Source organism: Anthonomus grandis, chromosome 4 (genome assembly GCF_022605725.1).
Source record: "Anthonomus grandis grandis chromosome 4, icAntGran1.3, whole genome shotgun sequence".
Taxonomy (NCBI): Eukaryota; Metazoa; Arthropoda; class Insecta; order Coleoptera; family Curculionidae; genus Anthonomus; species Anthonomus grandis.
In genome coordinates this window covers 7652567-7672225 of record NC_065549.1, presented here as the reverse complement: position 1 = coordinate 7672225, position 19659 = coordinate 7652567, and the positions used below count along the sequence as shown (strand labels likewise).

Here is a 19659-nt window from a genome sequence, read left to right as displayed (position 1 = left end):
AGATTTTTTTAAATGTTATTTATTTCGTATAGCGTTGCCAACATTAAAAAATGCTTGAATCAATTCCAAAAATCAAAATCAAATCGTGAAACTAAACTAAAACTTTTGATCGACAAATAGTATAATGACGGTCTAAAGATTATGGTACCCGATCGTATTTGTCGCATTAAGTTCACGGAACTTTCGAAGTTGAGCTTTAAAGTTTCACTTGAAGTCCGCCTAAACGACACTTAATTACGTGCTTGACAGGTGACAGTGGAGTTTTCAAAGTTTGGATTAGGGTGCGATTTTCTGGAAATTATGCATATCTCTGGAATAATTGGAGTAGCGCGAGGCGGTGCCGGGAACTAATTTGAAATTGAAAATTGATGTTTTTCCACTTGGGGTGAGTGGGTGGTTTGAGATAACGCAACGGTGGAGTTTTATGAAGATTATAATGGCGAAATGTTGGAGAGATGGAAAGGAATTTTTAATTATATTTTTTTAATTTTCAATTTAATATCAGAAATCTCTGCGTTATTTAAATAAGAACTAATTTAGGATTATTTTATCGCAATTATTAACTTCTTTAGAGAATAGGAGAAAGAGATTGAAGGGGATAAAATATAATTTAAAACTATTAATTTTTTGGCTAGGACCGAGCCAAAGCGATAAAAACCAATCTTTTCAAGCTTCCTTTTTGTTTCTTTTTTCGTTTTTTTTTATCATTTGTTTCCCATTGATTTTTGGTTTATAACTTCTTAAGAACCTCTTGTATATTTTTCTTTTTTATTATTTTAATTTAAATTTTACCTTTATAATTTAGGTTTAAAAAAAATAAATTAACCTTTAAAAGAAGTTAAGAAATTTAAACTTAAAATTAGTAAAAGAGTAAGTTGGTGAGGAAAAAGCTCAACATTATTAAAAATCTATTCATTTAAAATTAAGAAAAAATACAAAAAAAGTTGATGGAAAATTGGGAAAAATACAATGTACAAAAGAAAAACATAATATGTTAAAATTATGTAAATAACAAGTAAGTAGACAATTTTTTTTTGGTTTTAGTTTTTATAGTATTGATTTGTTTTAATAGACTTAATATTTTTTGTAGATATTCCTTATATTCTTTTGATCTTTAAATTAATTGGCTTTTATTTGAATTTATGCAATTTAAAATATGTTAAAGTTATACGTGTTTCAAATAATTTAATAAGTGAAATTATAAAAAAATTTGTGGAAGAAATTTTAATTAATTAAAAGCATGGATATAAGGATAATTGAGTATGAGTAAATTCGTGAGGAATAATTATTTTTAAATTAACCCATTTAAAGAAAAGGGAGAAAATGAAAAAGAAATAAAAATTACAAAAAAAATGAAAAAATTATCTGAATAACTTAAAGAAAAAAAATGTATGCTTCTACTTAGGTTTATCGGAAAATTCAAGTATATCATTTATTACTTTTCTTTAAATCACAATTTTAATAAATTTTGTATTTTTTGCCGTTGTGTATTATTAGTTTCTAGATTTGCGTCCTATTTTTTTAAAATAATTTATTATTAATTTCTTCATTTGTTAAAAGAATTCAATTATAATATATTTGTGTTAATTTAGGTTAATTATACGATAAAATTATACGTATCTCAGTTAATTTTAATTAATTAAAGTAGGATATAAATGAATAATTAAAGCTGATAATAGAAGTTCTTGAATTTTTTCTATTTTTAAATCAATATAGAATTAAAAAAAGAGATATTAACAAAATAAATTAATTAAAAAAATGGAAAATTTTAAATAAAAATAATTAAAAGAAAGTTTGTGCCTCTACTTATTTATGTCTAAATTTTTAAGTATATTTGTTATTTTTCAATTAATTGCACTTTAAATAAATTTAGAATTTTGAATTTCTTTATTTGTTTTTATTTTTAGTTATATGTATGTATAGTTTAAAAGTGAATAATAAAAGCCCATAATAACAGTTCATGAAAAAATATTATTTTTATATTAATTTAAATATGAAAAAAAGACGTAAGGTATAAAGTTTTTAAGGTATAAAGTTTTTGCTTAGTACTTAGTTATGTCTGAAATTTTAGGTTTGTTTATGATTTTTTTATCTATTTAAATCAGACTTTTTCAATAAATTTCAAATTTAATCTTTTCTTTTTTAAATTTGTTTGTGTTTTTAGTTTTTAGTTATACTTCCTATATTTTATAATTTGTTTATGATTTTTTTAATGGCTAAAACATTTTTTTAAATATTTTTCAGTTAATTAGTTTCAATTAATTTAGTAAATAAAACTATAAAAAAATTAGTGGAAAGAATTGTGATTAATTAAAATAGGATACAAGGATAAGTATGTGTGAGTAATAAGATATATTACTTTTAAATTAAATTAGAAAAAGAGAAAAAATTAATAAAATAATTAATAAATTAAAAAATATACAAAACAAAAATTGAACTACAAAACAAGAATTGAAAATTATGAATATGAATAATTTAAAGGAAAAAATGTTGCGCTATTGTTTATTAATTTTTTAGTTGTTCTTCCTTTTTAAATATTCTGCCTATTTACAAAAATGTTTTGTATTTTTGTGAATTATGTTATTATGTTATATTTATTTAGAACATTTTTAAGAATCAAAAAAAAAACAAGGAAAAGTTTTGTGCTTCTACTTAGTCATATATAATATTTTATGTATATTTATTGTTTTTCTTTAAATCATACATTCAATAAATTTCATATTTAATATTTTCCACTTTTTTCTTCAAATTTTTTTATTCATTAAATCTATTTAAATAAAATATGTTTTTTTAAGTAAAAAATTATACTTTTAGAGAGTTTTAATTAATTAATTAAAAATTATAGTAAAAAATGTGAAATAAATTTTATTAACATAAGCAAGATATAAAGATAAATAAGTAATAAAATAAAAGCTTTTAACAAGAATTTATACAATATCATTATTTTTGAGTTTATGTAAATTAAAAAAAAAAAGAGAAAAATGAAACAAATTATGGACTTGGAAAAAAAATATGTATTTCGTAAAAATTATGTTAATAACTAAGTCAAACGTTTTATGTTTCTAAATAGTTAGGTGTCAAATTTTAGGAATATTTGCTAGTTTTCTTTAAATCATACTTTTCAAAAGGAGTATATTTCCGAAATTAAAAAAAAAAATTAAACATAATTAAATAAGAAAATTAAAAAAAAGGAAAACATTTAAACAGAATTCTTATAAAAATAGAGAGAAAAAGGAAAATTAAAAATGTAATGTATAGAGAACATCTTAAAATAAAATAACCTAAAATAAGAAAAATAAAAAATTATTAAACATAAAATTTTTGGGTCGTAAAACCTCAAGAACACAGATTGATTAAAAACTGGATTTTTTCAGATAAATTCATTCATTCATTCATAAAAGCCATTCCGGCTTTATTTTTGCTTCCTATTTTATATTTGCTTCTTTTTTTAGATGTATATTAATTTCGTTTATATTAAAATACATTTTCTATTAAATTTGATAAAAGAAATTTATAAAAAGTGTAGAAGACATAAAAAGTATACATTATGTTACAACAGGTTTAAGGAGATTGTTGCGTCAAAAGTACATATTAAAAACCATAAGTAATAAGAAGAAATAAAAAGAAAGAGAAAAAGAAATCTTAAAAAAAATTAATCATTAATAAGAAAAATAACCAGAAAGGCAATAAAAAATTTAGCTTATATACATATTATTTATAAGTTTTGTAAGAATGAAAAAAGGGAGAAATAACTTGTATGCAAGAAAACTGATCTGAAAATCGTAGAAATTGCAAAAAAAAAATAAAAAAAAAGGATTGAATTCATAATAATTATAATTTATATAAAAGTCTTTCAATAAATTTGAAATTTTATAATTTTTTTTGTGTTTTTAGTTTTTAGTTATACTTCTAATTTTTTTTTCAAACTATTTATGTTTTTTTTTATTGTTAATTATAGGCGTTTCAATTAATTTAGTAAACAAAATTATAAAAAAATTAGTGGAGGGAATTGTGATTAATTAAAGTGGGATATAAGTATAGGTGAGTGTGAGTATTAAAAGGACTTAATAGAAGTTCATGGAAAATAATTACTTTTAAATTAATTTAAAATTAAAAAGAAAATGAAAAAATGGAAAAAAATAATTAAGTTAAAAAAAATATAAAATTATAAAAAAAAATTAAAGTTATATGAATAATTAAAAGAAAAAATTTTGCGCTATTGTTTATTTAGCGCATTTTTTTGCATTTTTTTTTAGTTGTTCTTTCTTTTTAAATATTCTTCTTATTTTAATTTTCCTATTCCTTCCTATCCTAATTATAATTTTTTTTTAATTATTTTATTCGTTAAATTAATTCAATTAAAATATTTTTTTTTAAATTTAATAAGTAAAACTGAGCTTAAGCATATTAGATTAAAGGAGTAAATATCGAAAATTTATTAAAACTATAAATTAATAAAAAAATTAAGACAAAGAACATTTTTAAGAATTTAAAAAAAACAAGGAAAAGTTTTGTACTTCTACTTAGTCATTATGTAATATTTTAGGCGTATTTGTTGTTTTTCTTTAAATCATACATCGAATAAATTTCATATTTTATATTTTCCACTTTTTTCTTCTAATTTTTCTACTAATTTTTATTCATTAAATCTATTTAAATAAAATATATTTTTTTTTTAATTAATGTAAGTAAATAATAATAGCAAATGTGAAAGAAAATTTAATTAACAAAAGCATGATATAAAGATATATAAGTAATAAAATAAAAGCTTTTAACATGAATTTATACAATACCATTTTTTTAAATTCATTTAAATTAAAAAAAAAGAGAAAAATAAAACAAGTTATTAAATAGAAAAAAAAATTAATTAAAAAAAAATATTTAAAAATAATTAAATAAGAAAATTTTAACAAGAACAAGGAAAACATTTAAACAGAATTCTTATAAAAATAGAGAGAAAAAGGAAAATTAAAAATTGAAAATGTAACGTATAGAGAACATAATAAAATAAAATAACCTAGAATGAGAAAAATCAAAATTATTAAACATAAAATTTCTGGGTCGTAAAACCTCAAGAAAACAGACTGATTAAAAACTTGATTTTTTTAGACAACATTCCTGCTTTACATTTGCTTCAAACTTTATAAAAGAAATTTAGGAAAATACTTTAAAATATACATACTATTAAAACAGAGCTTAAGGAAATTATAGCCTAAAGCGTATATATTAAAAACAATATAGAGTAAGAAAAAAAAAAAACCCTATTCAAGAAAAATAAATGAATTAATAATAATTAAAATTTATATTTTTCAATAAACATTTTAAATTCGATTAACATGGACAATTCATCATGAAGCCTATTTCAGAGCCATACTAAAGCAAATTTTCCAAATGAATTACGCTCAAATCCACTACGTTAATACCTGAAACAATTGAACCGATCATGGGAGGGCACTATTGTAATTAGTGAGGATTGAGGTCAGTGCACGCAATTCGCTTTATTGGTTCAGGTCAAACGAACTAACAGAACAAAACCGAGATTTAGTGAGTTGTACCAACATAAATTTTGTATTATTTAATTAAAAACATTGACAAAAAAAAACGTTATATTATAACCTTTAGAGGGAAATTTGTCAGGGTAAAATTATACCCGGTTTCTCCGCTTTATTTTAAAGCAGCTTCTGCTGAACATTTATTTTATCGAGTATAAATTCGAAAGGGATTTATTTTACCGACTTTATTATAATTAAATTGTATAGCGGAGTAGATTCGCGTTGATTTATTACTTCCGGGTATTGTCCTTATGAAATTCCGGGCCCCAGAGAGTAACGATCTTAATCTTGTGATATTTTGCCGATGGGGATTTTTAATATCCTCCATAAAATTTTGTTAATATTTATAGCTTAAAGGACGTTCATTAATTAAGAATATTAAAAGTCAGAGATTCCACGTTGCAGATATGAAATTTATGTTTATTGGATACTGTCTGGAACCAATGTCAATGTGGATAATATTTCACCGATGTCACCTCGCCATTGACATTTCCATAGATTAATGGTGAATAAATGGATTGCGACGATTTGTTTCAGCCGGGTCCAATGCCTTTATCTTGTCAGAATCGATTCGTCAAATGCACCTTTTTCGAGAACCCCATAGATGAAAAATAATCAAAAGTTATACTGGGTGTAAAAATAAGTCAGCATTTCCTCTAGAAGATGTTCAAATTGCTTTATTTAATAAAGAAATCTATAAGTTACCATTGAGAGTCGTTTACGTTAAAGCTCTCTGGAATAATGAGAGATTTTTCTAAAATTAAAATCGGAATTCTATTTTTCGCATTCCAAGAAAATCTTTATTGGAAAGCAATCTGTTTATCAGAGAACATTTGTAAAATGTCAGTGTTTTCTCGCTTTTCAAAGGAAAATAGACATATATCTGTACAGAGTTTGTCCTTGAAAAAATGTATTATTTTTCCATTTATTTATACTTTAATTCATAATTTCAAAAAATATATAGATCAAGTAATTTTATGAAAGTTCTTAAAATATTTCCAATATAGGTTCTCGTATTTTCTTGATTGATCCTTAAAAGTTAGTTAAGCTGTGATACTATTATTAGATAATGGGTCCAAGTGAAGTTTTTTATTAAAATTTAAACAATGACTTCTTAATACATAGGGTTTATCCTTAACGGCTAAAACGCCAATTTGATGAAAGCAATTCTAAACGACTTTTTCCCTCCTTTCAATTTATTAAGCCCCTCAAAATATGAGTTTTAAGATGGTTTAAAATTGCATTGTACCTTAAAGACTTATTACGAAAATAAAGAAGGGATTTTCAAGAGTTAAACAAAGTGGATTAAACTTTTAGGACGATTAAAAGCTTTCTTGGCATTCTCTTAAAATAAGAAAACACCTCACAACATTTAATTAATATATTTTTTAATTAATTTTAATTAGAACCCCTGAAGCAAATTTTAAAAGTTTGTTTAAGGAGAGTTTATTTATATAAAAGTTTATATTAAAAAATATGTAGATTACTTGCAGCTAAGTTTTAATTATAATTAGCTGAAAAAGGTTAATCTAATTTAAATTAATTAGCAAGTAGTTTTTTAAAACATGTTTAAAAAATAAGCCCATGTTAGGACTGGTCATGTTTTTGGCCCAGAAATTATATAAAATACATGTATATCACATATCTGACTCTAGAAATTAAAATTGTGGATGTCGGCCATAAATTAATAACTAGCAGTATATTTGGCTATATCTTTTTTGTCTAAAAAAGCCAAATTTCCATTAAACTAAAGCCTTATTATAACTTAAATGACCAATCATAATTGAGTTAAAAAAGCTAAATTTAAACCGCGTTTCAAGTCCTAATATGTATTAAGGAAACAGTCATATTTCAGCTATAATATGTTATAAAAATATCGTAAACAGTGAGAAACCGTCACTCCCGTAATCACACAAGTGGTACACCGCACGACGTCTCGAAGGTTAGTGGGCATCTTCCGAAACAGCGTTCTGTTGAGTATATAAGCAGCCGCATTGCTGTGGTTGTCAGTTCAACGAAGTAAAGTTCGTAATATTGGCGCGAGATTTAAATAGTTGTAAAAATAAACATTTCTAGTAATCGTGAGTGATCGTGTTTTCATAGTGGAGTGTATGAATAAATTAGTTGACTCATTTCTATTGTTTTAATTCACACCTAATAAACGGAAATTGCCATAATATATTTTTAAGCTAGTATCTATATTTGACTAAAAATTCAAAATTTTACTAACCATATTAGACAAAGGGCTTGTTTTTTTCAGCTAACAAAGCCATATGTTACCTAAAAAATATAAATGTTAACAAGTAGTATTTTAGGATATACATTGGTGCCAAAACTTAGTGTTTTTTATTGCTAATAAACCAATTTAATTTGACTACCCAAATTTAAGTTATTTTTCAAGAGAAAAAAAAAGTAATTTGTTGTGTAATTTTTTAGCAAAAAAAAAACAAATTTTAATTAATAGGTAAAAATTATTATCAAGTTGATTTCAGCCAAAATAGTTTTTTGTTGGGCAATTTATTACAGCCTTATAACTACTGAAATCAGTCATTTTAGCTAAAATATATTTTTTGCCAGTATATACATTTGACTAAAATTCAAAAGCAGCCATATTACATATTAGAGGAAGTCACATTTAAAACAGAAAATATGAATTATTAACAAGTAGTATTTTACGCTATACAGGGTGTTTGGCGGAGGGTTAGCCAAACTTGGTGTGCATTGTAAATAGGCTCAGATAGAAGATATTTTCTTAATGTGTTCTAAAAGTCTCGGGTTTTTTTATCTCTTTGATTTTGTGTTATTTTCAGGATTTTCAAAAAATTATGCCTGTTGACGTCTTTAAATTTTTTCAGAATATTTTTTACGTTTTTTTTTACATTTGTATTTAGTCTGTAATGTATCCTGAATCTAAAAAAATCAATATCAAGTACAAATAATACCGAAATAATTCGTTTTGAGCTCAAAAAGTTAATACAAGTAGCATAAAAAGTTATGAAAGGTAACTTTAACTTGACGCAAAAAAAACTAAAATCTATCAAGATGTTCAGGTAGTTTTAAAAACATCTCCAGTTAATACTCTTTTCAATGATATACGATGTGTAACACAAAGCCGACTAACTTGCCACAATTCATGACTTTAAAGGAATATAAAGTAAAAAAAAATATTTCTTAAATTTTATGTATTTATTTCAAAATTACAAATTTTGTTGAAACTGTGCTCCCCTAGTTCTTATACATGCCCTACATCGCCGTCGCATTTCTACTGTCGTAAGGCGAAGTCGCATCTCTTCTTTGACGGTTAGAAAAGCGGCATTGATTCTTTGAATTAAGTGGTCTAGATTGTCAATTTCCACCTCGTACACGAGTTCTTTCGCACGTCCCCATACGTAAAAATCGATAGGGGTTAAATCAGGGGACCGTGGAGGCCATGCGATGAGACCTGCTCTTCCGATCCACGAATTGGGGAAAGTATTGTCCAGAAATTCTCTAACGGCGACCCAATAGTGTGCAGGACACCCGTCATTCTGGAAGACGATTGGCCCGTCTTCAATAAATATATGGGTATATCAGCGAATAATTGTGGGAGATCATTTTGTAAAAAATGTAAGTAATTGTCCCCGTTGAGGTTTCTCGGCAAGTAGTGTGGACCAAGGAGATGTCTCCCAATCATACCTGCCCAAACATTAACACTGAATCTTGTTTGGAAAGACTTGGCTCTGGTCAAATGCGGATTTACGTTTTTGTTTTCCCAATAATGTAAATTATTTTGGTTAAATATCCCCGCACGTGTAAATGTTGATTCATCTGTCCATAAGATGCTTTTTAAAAAGTGTCCATTTTCAACGTCTGCGTGAAGCAAAAAGCAGCAAAATTGTTCCCGTCGCTTATAGTCGGCTTGTAGAAGACCTAGAATAGAGTATCACGATGCCAGTAAAAATTGTGGAATTAAGTTGTTGATGTAGTATGAAATTACCTTGCACTGGGGTGTAATGGAAAAGATGCCTTCCTTCTGCCTTGACACCTGACCATGCTTTCTATGTAGAAATGTTCAGATCTGTAGCTACTTTCCTTGTACCAGTGGTGGGATCCTCATCAAATGCGCGAATTACGTTTTCATCTACAGCAACATCATACTGCCTCCGATTGATCCTCGTTTCTTGAAAATTTAGATTGCCTGTTTCCCTTAATCGACGAAAAGTGTTAGCAAAAGTGTTGTGGTGGGGCACACGCCCATTGGGGTATTGCTCCTCATAAATTCTTTGTGCTTCTCGCGTATTACCATTGGCTCTTCCATAAGCAAAGACAATATCGGCGTATACTTCGGTAGTGTATGCAGCCATTGTGGCGATAATGATACGAAAATAAGGAAAGTCACAAAAACAATAAAAAAACTCAATTAACAGCAACAATAACAATAACAATAAGAACTACAGAAACGATACAATACTAAATTAACGACTTGGGTACGTAAGAAAGCTAAAAAGTTACACCACGACAAATGACAAATGTCAAATGACAACAACAATATGTAGCACATAACCATTCACCATTCAAAGAATCGATGCCGCTTTTCAAACTATCAGAAAAGAGATGCGGCTTCGTCTTACGACAGTGGAAATGCGACGGCGACGTAGGGCATGTATTAGAGCCAGGGAGCGCAGTTTTAATAAAATTTGTAATTTCGAAATAAGTACATAATATTAAAAAAAATATTTTTTTTTACTTTATTGTCTTTTAAAGTCATGAATTGTGGCCAGTTAGTCGGCTTTGTGTTACACATCGTATATCATTGAAAAGAGTATTAACTGGAGATTTTTTTGAAAACTACCTGAACATCTTGATAGATTTTAGTTTTTTTTTTGCGTCAAGTTAAAGTTACCTTTCATAACTTTTTTTGCTACTTGTGTTCACTTTTTGAGCTCAAAACGAATTATTTCGGTATTATTTGTACTTGATATTGATTTTTTTTAGATTCAGGATACATTATAGACTAAACACAAATGTAAAAAAAACGTGAAAAATATGCTGAAAAAATTTCAAGATGTCAAAAGGCATAATTTTTTGAAAATCCTGAAAATAACACAAAATCAATGATATTAAAAAACCCGAGACTTTTAGAACACAAGTTTATCAAGAAAATATCTTCTATCTGAGCCTATCTATATGCCTACCAAGTTTGGCTAACCCTCCGCCAAACACCCTGTATATTTATGCCAAAATCTATTCTATGACCTAAAAAAAAATATCAGTCATAATTTGATTTTTTCGCCAAGAATTAAATTTGGATATTTTTGAAAATCTATGAAAAAAACCAAATTTATAAGGAGTTTATTTAAACCACAAATTTTTTGGATAATAATGTCAAATTTCAAGACTTAGTATGACGCAGCTATAATATATATATTTTTGTTTATTTTACATTTAATTTTACCTTTTAAGTGGAAACACGATGAACTTTTGTGTGTTTTCAATGAAAAAATATATGCATCTATCTAGTTCGGAGAGTTTGGACAAAATAAAATCTACGTTTTTAAACAGTATTATCCTTACAAGCCAATACTAGTATCTAATATACATTAACATAAAGGAGAAAAACGATAAACATAAAAAATTAAGGAAGCAAAGGAAAAAAATTAAAAGCGAAAGGAGAATTATATTACATGTTTAATTTAGAAAAGCAATTTCTCAAGACTTGTCAACAAGATTCAAGACTTAATTTTGAAATAGTATTTTCTTCTAAATTCAAGAAGCATATTATTGTAAATTTTTGGTGCTATATAAAGCGAAGATCTTGTAGTAAATGAAAAGTTATATGTATTAAATGAAAAGAAAATAAGTTATTACCAAGTAGTATTTTAGGCCTTTAGATATTTTTTTTGGCTAAATTTAAAGCGTATTTGAGCTTTAGTTCAATATATAATTTGCCATATTACAACCATAAATATGAAAATAAAATTTTAGCCAAATATGTAGTCTTTTAAGCCAGGATAAAATGTTTAGCCATTAAAATAGTTAATTATTCATAGTTTAAAAATGAGTAAGGTTATTAAATTAGGATTTTGGCCAATCACATCTTTTTTATGATCTTTATATAGGTTGTTCCATTAATAATGGTAAATAATTTAAGAGGAGATTTAAAAAAAAAAAACGAGGTTAAGTTAAATTTTCCTAGTTGGAAAGTCAAAGGCAACCAAGATACAGGGTGATAAGCTTAATGATTTTTTTTGTATTTTGACCATAAATTTAGCATTCATTCATGTTTTTTTTATTTCTTATTTATGTTTTGTATTTTAATATTCATTCGAAATATAAAGAAGTAATTTAAATAGTTTATGAATGTCGAAAACTTTAAATGTAAATATCTCGAAAAGGGTTATTATATCGTAGCGAGATTTTTGAAGTATACCTTTTTTAAGCAAAACTGTTTGCACAATACATACTTTAAATAAAAAATTAAATTATGGCGAGTCTAAAAAAGTTACGGAATTTAAAAAAAATCTAAATTTTCTTGGTTGCTCCCTCTATGACATAATTTAAAAAAAGGTTAATTTTAGAATTTGTCATATAAAAAGAAAACCATATTCTAACATTTGTTAAAAACGAACAATAAATACTAAATTTATGGCCACAAAAAAAAACATTAGGTTTATCACTGTATATCTTGATTGTCTTTGACTTTCGGACTAGGAAATTTTAGCTCAATTTATTTTTTTTTAAAAGCAATCTGCTGTTAAAGCATTATTAAAGGAACACCCCGTATAGGCATTAAGAAATATGTACTATTACCGCCAAAGTTTACAACATTTCAAAATATTCTTTTTTGCAACTAAAAAATGTTTGTTTAACACAGGGAGTAATGTTTAACTTCTTTCCCGAAAAGGTAGCAGTCTCCCTGCACTTATTTATTAAACATTTAGTTATTTAAAATCCCCTACATGTTTCGGACACAGTGGTGTATATCATCAGGGGATACATGAAAATAGTTCCGAACAAAAGACAGACACAAAAAAAAACTTTGATTCCATGTCAAAAAAAACCTCTATATATTATTATTGTTTTTTTTTAATTTTATAATTTTTAATTCTATTTATTTACATTCTGTTGTTGACAAGGACCGAACAGTATGCTAAAAAATTATATATTCTAAACTCAAACGTAGGTGACATCTATGGGAGAAGTTCTAAAAGTACCATGGTACCTGATGGTGTGTTACTACAATTTTTTTGGCAAGGCAAGAGGAAAGTAGAAGGTTCATAGAGCACATATTAGATGGCATGGTTAACATAATAATTCGTACGTTGTGAAGAAGGAAAGCAACGGATAAGTACTATATAAAAAAAATTAAGAGACTATGAAGAGTTAAGACATAGTGAGTACAAGAATGATGTACTTGATCATTAACACAATTAGGGTGGTTATTTTGTGTAGCTTTAATTATTTAGAGTATTTTCAACATTAAACATGTAGGGAATTTTAAGTAACTAAATGTTTAATAAATAGGTGGAGGAGACTGCAGGATTTTTATTTTAACTTAACATCCGACTCCACTGCACGTATGGACTTTTTCTTCACTATTCTTTCCCGATGTAATTTCTTTATTACCATCTAGATTCCAATCTTTCTTTACATAATTTGCCATTAACCAGACAATAAATCTATTCCATTGTTCCATTAAGGGGTTAATAGTCTCGGTTTAAACATACGCCAAAAAAAAATAAAAAAAATCTAAAATCTTTTACATCAATTGAGCTGTTGCAATATTGAGTTTGCCAGTGAATCCTATATAACACAGACACCGAAAATCTCGACGATCGATCATTAATCACGATCAGTTTGAGGCCGTATAAAAGGAAAACCGGAAACGTCTAAATACACCACATTAAAGTCAGTTTTATAGCAAGTTAAGATTAATGGAAAATCCCCAGTTTCCTCGCCTAGAAAATCAAAATTTTCATATTAAAACTAGAACCTAATAAAACCCGTATTTCATCATTGAGCTCCGAACTAATAGCAATAAAAATGTTCTTTTTCCAGCATCTGGATGGTGGCCATCGCTCTCCCAGACTCTCGAACTGGAGCTTAGGGACTTGGGCATCATTCCAAAACACTTGTTCCTGTTCGATAAGGGCGCCTCCCAGCGGTATATTGAGAGGAAACTTCGTGTTCTTAAAAAATGGCCTTGCAGGGGTAAGTAAACTCTAATTAATCTTGGTTTAAAAATAATGTAACGTGCCTACAAAAACAAACATTGAATTTTAACCCGGAAGGGTAAAAAAAAGGGCGGCAATTATTTCCAGGGCCGAATTTTAATACCTTCCGAAAACAAAGGGCGATTGTAGCGACGATGAAAACTTCACAATAGGTACACCGGATTGAACTGTGCGGACAATAGGACAGCTCGAAATTGAATTATCCCTAACAATGAATTGGCCGGTAAAGGTAGAGCTGATTGAATGTCACGCGTACGGGTATTTTGTACTGATTAAACATACATTTTTAAAATTTCGGCCGATTCCTGTATCGACTTTGGGAAATCCTTAATTGAAGCAAATAAAGGTCAACTTTGTCGAAATTTATTTAATAAAAGTGAACTGTATTATCATCAAATCCACAGACATTTGAATAAATAAAACAATGCAGCAAACAGTAATCGTTTGAAAAACCCAGCAATCCGTTATTCCATTAATTTTTTTATTAACCATTGGATGTATCGGTTATTAAATCACAACCTTGTATAGTGACTAAAACTCATTTATTAACTTTTTCAATTATCCTTTCAGCCCTAATTTTCTGTCTACCACCGACGGAAAGCGGTCTGGCGATCTTCCACACGGCCAGACATCTGAATTTATCCCAAGATAACACCCTATCAATTTTCCTGGACATCTTAACCCTGCCGTCGTGGAAAAGCGTGTTCAACGCGACGACGACAACGACGGATAGCCTCAACAAAACCGGCAAGAATTACCTAAACGAGACCCATCAAGACGTTCTCTTATTTCTGGACAACGTTACCCTGACGATCCGACGTCCGGAGGACCTCATAGTGAAACTTACACGGGACAGTTTCGGGTTTCGTACGTTTTTTCGATGTTTTGTTTTGGTGGACGTATTTACGGACGAGCGGTTGTTAAGGCCGTTAATGCGGGCCCTCGAGACGAACTGGTCGTCTATCGGCTTTGAAACTGAAACGGTGCCGGAGAGTTTTGAGGACTGGTGGCTTTCGCATAAGCAGCTGGATGAGTGCGATGCTTTTTGTAAGTTTTCATCGGATAATTTATTTAGGTGAGTTTAAAGTCAATAGCTCCTTTGCATAGGAATTTAACCACGTGACTCTACAATTTATAAAACATCCCTTAAATAGTAAGGAAATAAACTCTAAGTCATAGGTCTCAAATTTATTATAGTAATATCCACTTGTATAATCATTAATCAAAAGAAAGAAAAAGGAGCAGAGAACAACACTACATGATACAAGTCAAGGATAGAAATTAACGTTAAGGATAGAAATAAGAACGTTTGTCCACGTAATTCAAAAGTCTCTATATGTGTATATTGAGTATACTGGTGCTCTTATATAAAGGATGATTTTTTTATTATTATTATTTACTATGGGGAGTTTTTGCATAACACAACTTTTTTTACAAGCACCCCCGAAAGGTTTTTATATGGCAAGAGACGGGTTTCTTTTATTGTATTGTTTAAACCTTCTGGAGAAATATATATAAATACTAACTAGTAATTTTCGAATATTCAGAGATCATTAATACAATGTTATCAAGACTAATATTGAGAAGAATATTCGGTATTTTTTCTGAAATATTAAAATAAGCACATTTTCCAATTTACCATTAACAAAGTTTAAACATGTAAATTTTTCTAGATATACAGATTGTCATACCCAATAGTATATTATTAGGGGTTTCCCGTGGGTTCAATAAATAAGCACACTTGAACACTAAATACTAAGCTTTTATTCATTACTTCACTTACAGTCACTTGTAATACACATACTATTTCTAATCACTTATTGATTATTCAGCGTACTCAAATCACAACTAAAACTTAAATTTTGTAACATTGACCCCCTTTAATCTGATCATCCCGACTTACATATATACATATGACTTAAGCCTATATAAATAAACTACCTTCATCTTTGCCTTAGGGCTGCGCTGAACTCTATAGACGACATTAATCTTCTTTACGAGTACATATGGACCTTTCCAAGTTGGCATCAGCTTTGGTGATTTCCCTTTCTTGGTTTGAGGGTTCCAAACTCATACCTTGTTACCTTGCTATAATCCTGAACAGTTTACTTTAGGGTGGTATCCGATGTTCATCAGGGTGCTTGCAATCCTCAATTCGTAAACATCGTGCAGTTTTATTTTTACTTCGTCCACATAGAACTCAACTGTGACTTCCTCATTGCTTGAGGTACTAAACACCAAATCGCATGGTAAACTCTTTCCCGAACAAAACCTGGCTGGTGTTAACCCAGTCGTATCACGAACTGCAGACCTGTAGACCAGCAAAAATATGGCAAGTAGAGATCCCGATCCCTTTGATGTTCATCCACCACTTTGGAAAGATATTCTTCAAATCTCTTGCTAAATCTCTCCACCATGCCATAGGATTGCGGGTGTAAGGCTGTTGTCGGTCTTTTGTGAATCATAAGTAATTCCTTGGATTTGAAATTTCCTTCCTTGATGAGAATGCAGCTCTTGAGAGACCCCAAATCTGTTGAAGTCATTGTTCATTAAAATTTCAGCTACTTGGTTAGGAAGAGCAAAGACTTCCAGTCATTTAATAAAATATTGTTGGCTAAGTCAATGGGGATTCTTTATAATGGCAGACCTATATTGTCTTTCCTCATCGTACTCTTGGATCTTATGCTAGGGCCTTGACTAGCTGCACGTGTCAGATATTTTCGGCACCATGATTTCACATCTTTACAATAGTTAACTCAATGGAACCTCTCCCGGAATTTATCCAGAGTCTTATTTACTCTCAAATGAGCTACACTTGAGGGCCTTAAATGTCAACCCTCTATCCGAGAAGTCGCTCCATCTACATCTTCATTTGCCGTTTTTCTTCTCTTAAAAATTAATGATTTATCTTGGTCTTCGCGTTGATCTTTTATTAACTCAGCAGTACTCCATTTTTCACTAACCTCAAATTTAAGACTTTGTATTTAGACCACACCTTCTCGTTTTCTACTTTGGCACAATGTTTGAATTGTTACTGGCAAGGTCTCCTGGATGCTTTGTTTGGGTTGTTATGCAGTTTATCCGACCGATGTTTAATGTTGAAGATGTACTGCTTTATCTTCTTTAACCATCTTGTAACTGGTCCTGATAATTTCATCTGCAGCAACTATTTAACGTCCGTCCTAATCAGAAACTGTTGCCTCTAAAGGTATTTGTGGAAAGGGTCTATCGGCTTTACAGTAGCTATATAGCTAAAAGCTACCTCCTTATAACCTAATCATTTCTTTTTGGCTTTGACCACACTCTGATAACATATTCGATGACTCGTTCCTCTCTATTCTGGACTTGGGATAGTACTGCTCCAATATCAATATTGCTCGTATCTGTATCCAGAATAAAATTTCCTTGTTGTGGTTATTCTAATATGGGACTGGAACATAAAGCACCTTTTAGCCTTCGAAAAGCAAGATCGCACTCCTTGTTCCATTGAAAACTGGATTTATGTTCTGTCAACCTATGCAAAGGGGCAGCAGTATTGAAAAATCCAAGTATATGCAGAGATCAAAAAAACTTCTTAACTCATGCTTTCAATTTTTCTCGGTTCAGATTGTATTCCTGCTAACGATACTACATGCCCAAGAACATTCACTTTCTGTTGGAAGAGCAACCACTACTTTAGGTTCAATTTAAGCTGGGCATTCTGAATTTTCTTAAAAACTGATTTAAGTTTCTTGAGGTGTTCATCAAAAGTTATTCCAGAGTGAGAATATCGTCAAGGTAAACAAGACATGTGTTCCATATAAGTCCTCGTAGTACAAATTCTATTATCCGAATTGATAGAGGCCATTTCCAGTAGAAAACGAAAACAGTTTTGTTCTTGTCTTTTTTAGATCTAATGTCGAAAACCAACTTGCACCGACAAGAGTCGAAAGCGTATCTTCAATTCTACTTGCCACACCATTCATTATTAAGATCCTCCATGATATTTGATCTTAAACTGATTTATAAAGCGTTTAAATGAAACTGTTCAATGTCTCAATGATAGGAACTACTAGTTTTTTCTTTTCAGTGCTTGGGTGTACTGGGTGATATCATGCTCGGTTTTCGTGGTATTCATGATAATAGCTGCAGTGGCCGCTGTGCGGTTTCACTTACTAAAACAAAGGGCCAACAAGGCACCGTATAAAGTACTTTTGGCAGCAACTGACTTCACTTTTCCTTCGCTAGCGGAAAACCTTGGGGTAAGTTTAATTTTTCACCCTAATTTTAAAAATACAGGGTGTTTCGGGAGGAAAGGGAAATATTTTGGGAACAGATTCAGAAGGTCAAAATATGATAAATTAATCCGATTCTTAACCGTTTCTGAAATAATCGGCACTAAATTTTTTTTGGAACTTTTTGGAATAATTACGTTCTCTGTATTTCTAACTCATGTTGCAGGTATTTCATCATTGTTTGTTAATACCTATTTTAATTGACTGGTAGTTTTGACAAGCATGGTGGTCAGTTTGATTCATTCTGAACGTTTCAATTTGAAAAGAGCAAAGTTTTCATTACGTAATGCCTCACAAATTCACCCATGCTGACATAATATTCGTGTATGGTTTCTGTAATGGTAACGCATTACGTGCTGTTGATGAATACCGAAGTTGTTTTCCAAATCAAAGAATTCCTAATCGAACAGTTTTTCAGACAGTTGTTGCAAATGCTCAGGAAACAGGAATGTTTCCAAGCGTAAAAATTAATTCTGAATGAGAGGCGGGACTAAATGTGGAAAATGCAGAAAATGTTCTGGATATGGCTGCAGTGAACCCGGGTGTTAGTACGAGGCTGATTACAAAAGAACTTCGATTAGCATCACATGTAGACGTTTCGACGACCCTTAGGAAAAACGGTTTTAAGCCTTTCTATATTCAACCGGTTCAACATCTTCAAGAGGGTAATGATGACTTAAGGGTTCAATTTTGCGAATGGATCCAACAAAATCGAGGCCTTAATAAATCCATTTTATTTAGCGATGAAACTGATTTTACCCGCAATGGAATTAATAACCGACACGACGAGCATCGGTGGTCAGAAGAAAATCCTCATGCCACGTTTGTTAGTGTTAGTGTTTCAGTGTTAACGTAAGGTGTGGAATGCTGAACGACCAGTTGTTTGGTCCTTTTGTATTAGATGAGCGTCTTACTGGAGAAGGATATTTACGCTTTTTGGAAGACCATTTAATACACATGTTGCACGATGTTCCGCTAATTGTTCGACACCGAATGTATTTTCAACACGATGGAGATCCGCCTCAGTTTAGTCGCCAAGTGTGTAATTTCTTAGACAATCGTTTTCCTGATTATTGGATTGGAAGAGGAGGACCTCAAGCTTGGCCACCTAGGTTACCAGATTTAAATCCACTGGATTATTATCTCTGGAGATGGATGAAAGCTCTAATGTACGAAACACCAGTAGAAACCGTAGAAGGACTCCATAATCAAATTTTGAAGGCTTCAAATATTATTTAAAACAGTCAAATCCAAAAAACAAACCCAAGCAATTAAACGTGCACACGTGCTGCAGCACGTTTGTTAAGCTGGTGGGGGTATTTTCGAGAATATTTTAAATTTAGTGGAATTTTGTTTTTTACTAGTATTTGTTGTGTGGCTTTTAAAATAAAAAAATCTTACAAAAAAAAATTTCAGAAGCGATTATTTTAGAAACGGTTGAGAATCGGATTAAGACATATGGATTAATTTATCTTATTTTGACCTTCTGAACATGTTCCCAAAATATTTACCTTTTTTCTCGAAACACCCTGTATAATAACGTATGTAACGAAAAATTACTTCTAAAACCTGCAAGTTTAGGAGTGTTTTTGGTTGGAGAAAAATGAATAAATTATATTT

General features: G+C 29.6%; 1 protein-coding gene across 1 annotated transcript in view; it reads left to right on the top strand.

Moving 5' to 3' along the window:
- The window catches only part of LOC126735396 (retinal guanylyl cyclase 2), a 123633-nt gene that overhangs the window by 46656 nt on the left and 57318 nt on the right, over positions 1-19659 (top strand). Inside the window, exons 5-7 of the mRNA XM_050439363.1 lie at positions 13590-13742; positions 14336-14840; positions 17835-18006. Of these exons, the coding sequence (XP_050295320.1) occupies positions 13590-13742; positions 14336-14840; positions 17835-18006 (830 nt within the window). The remainder of the gene's footprint in view (positions 1-13589; positions 13743-14335; positions 14841-17834; positions 18007-19659) is intronic.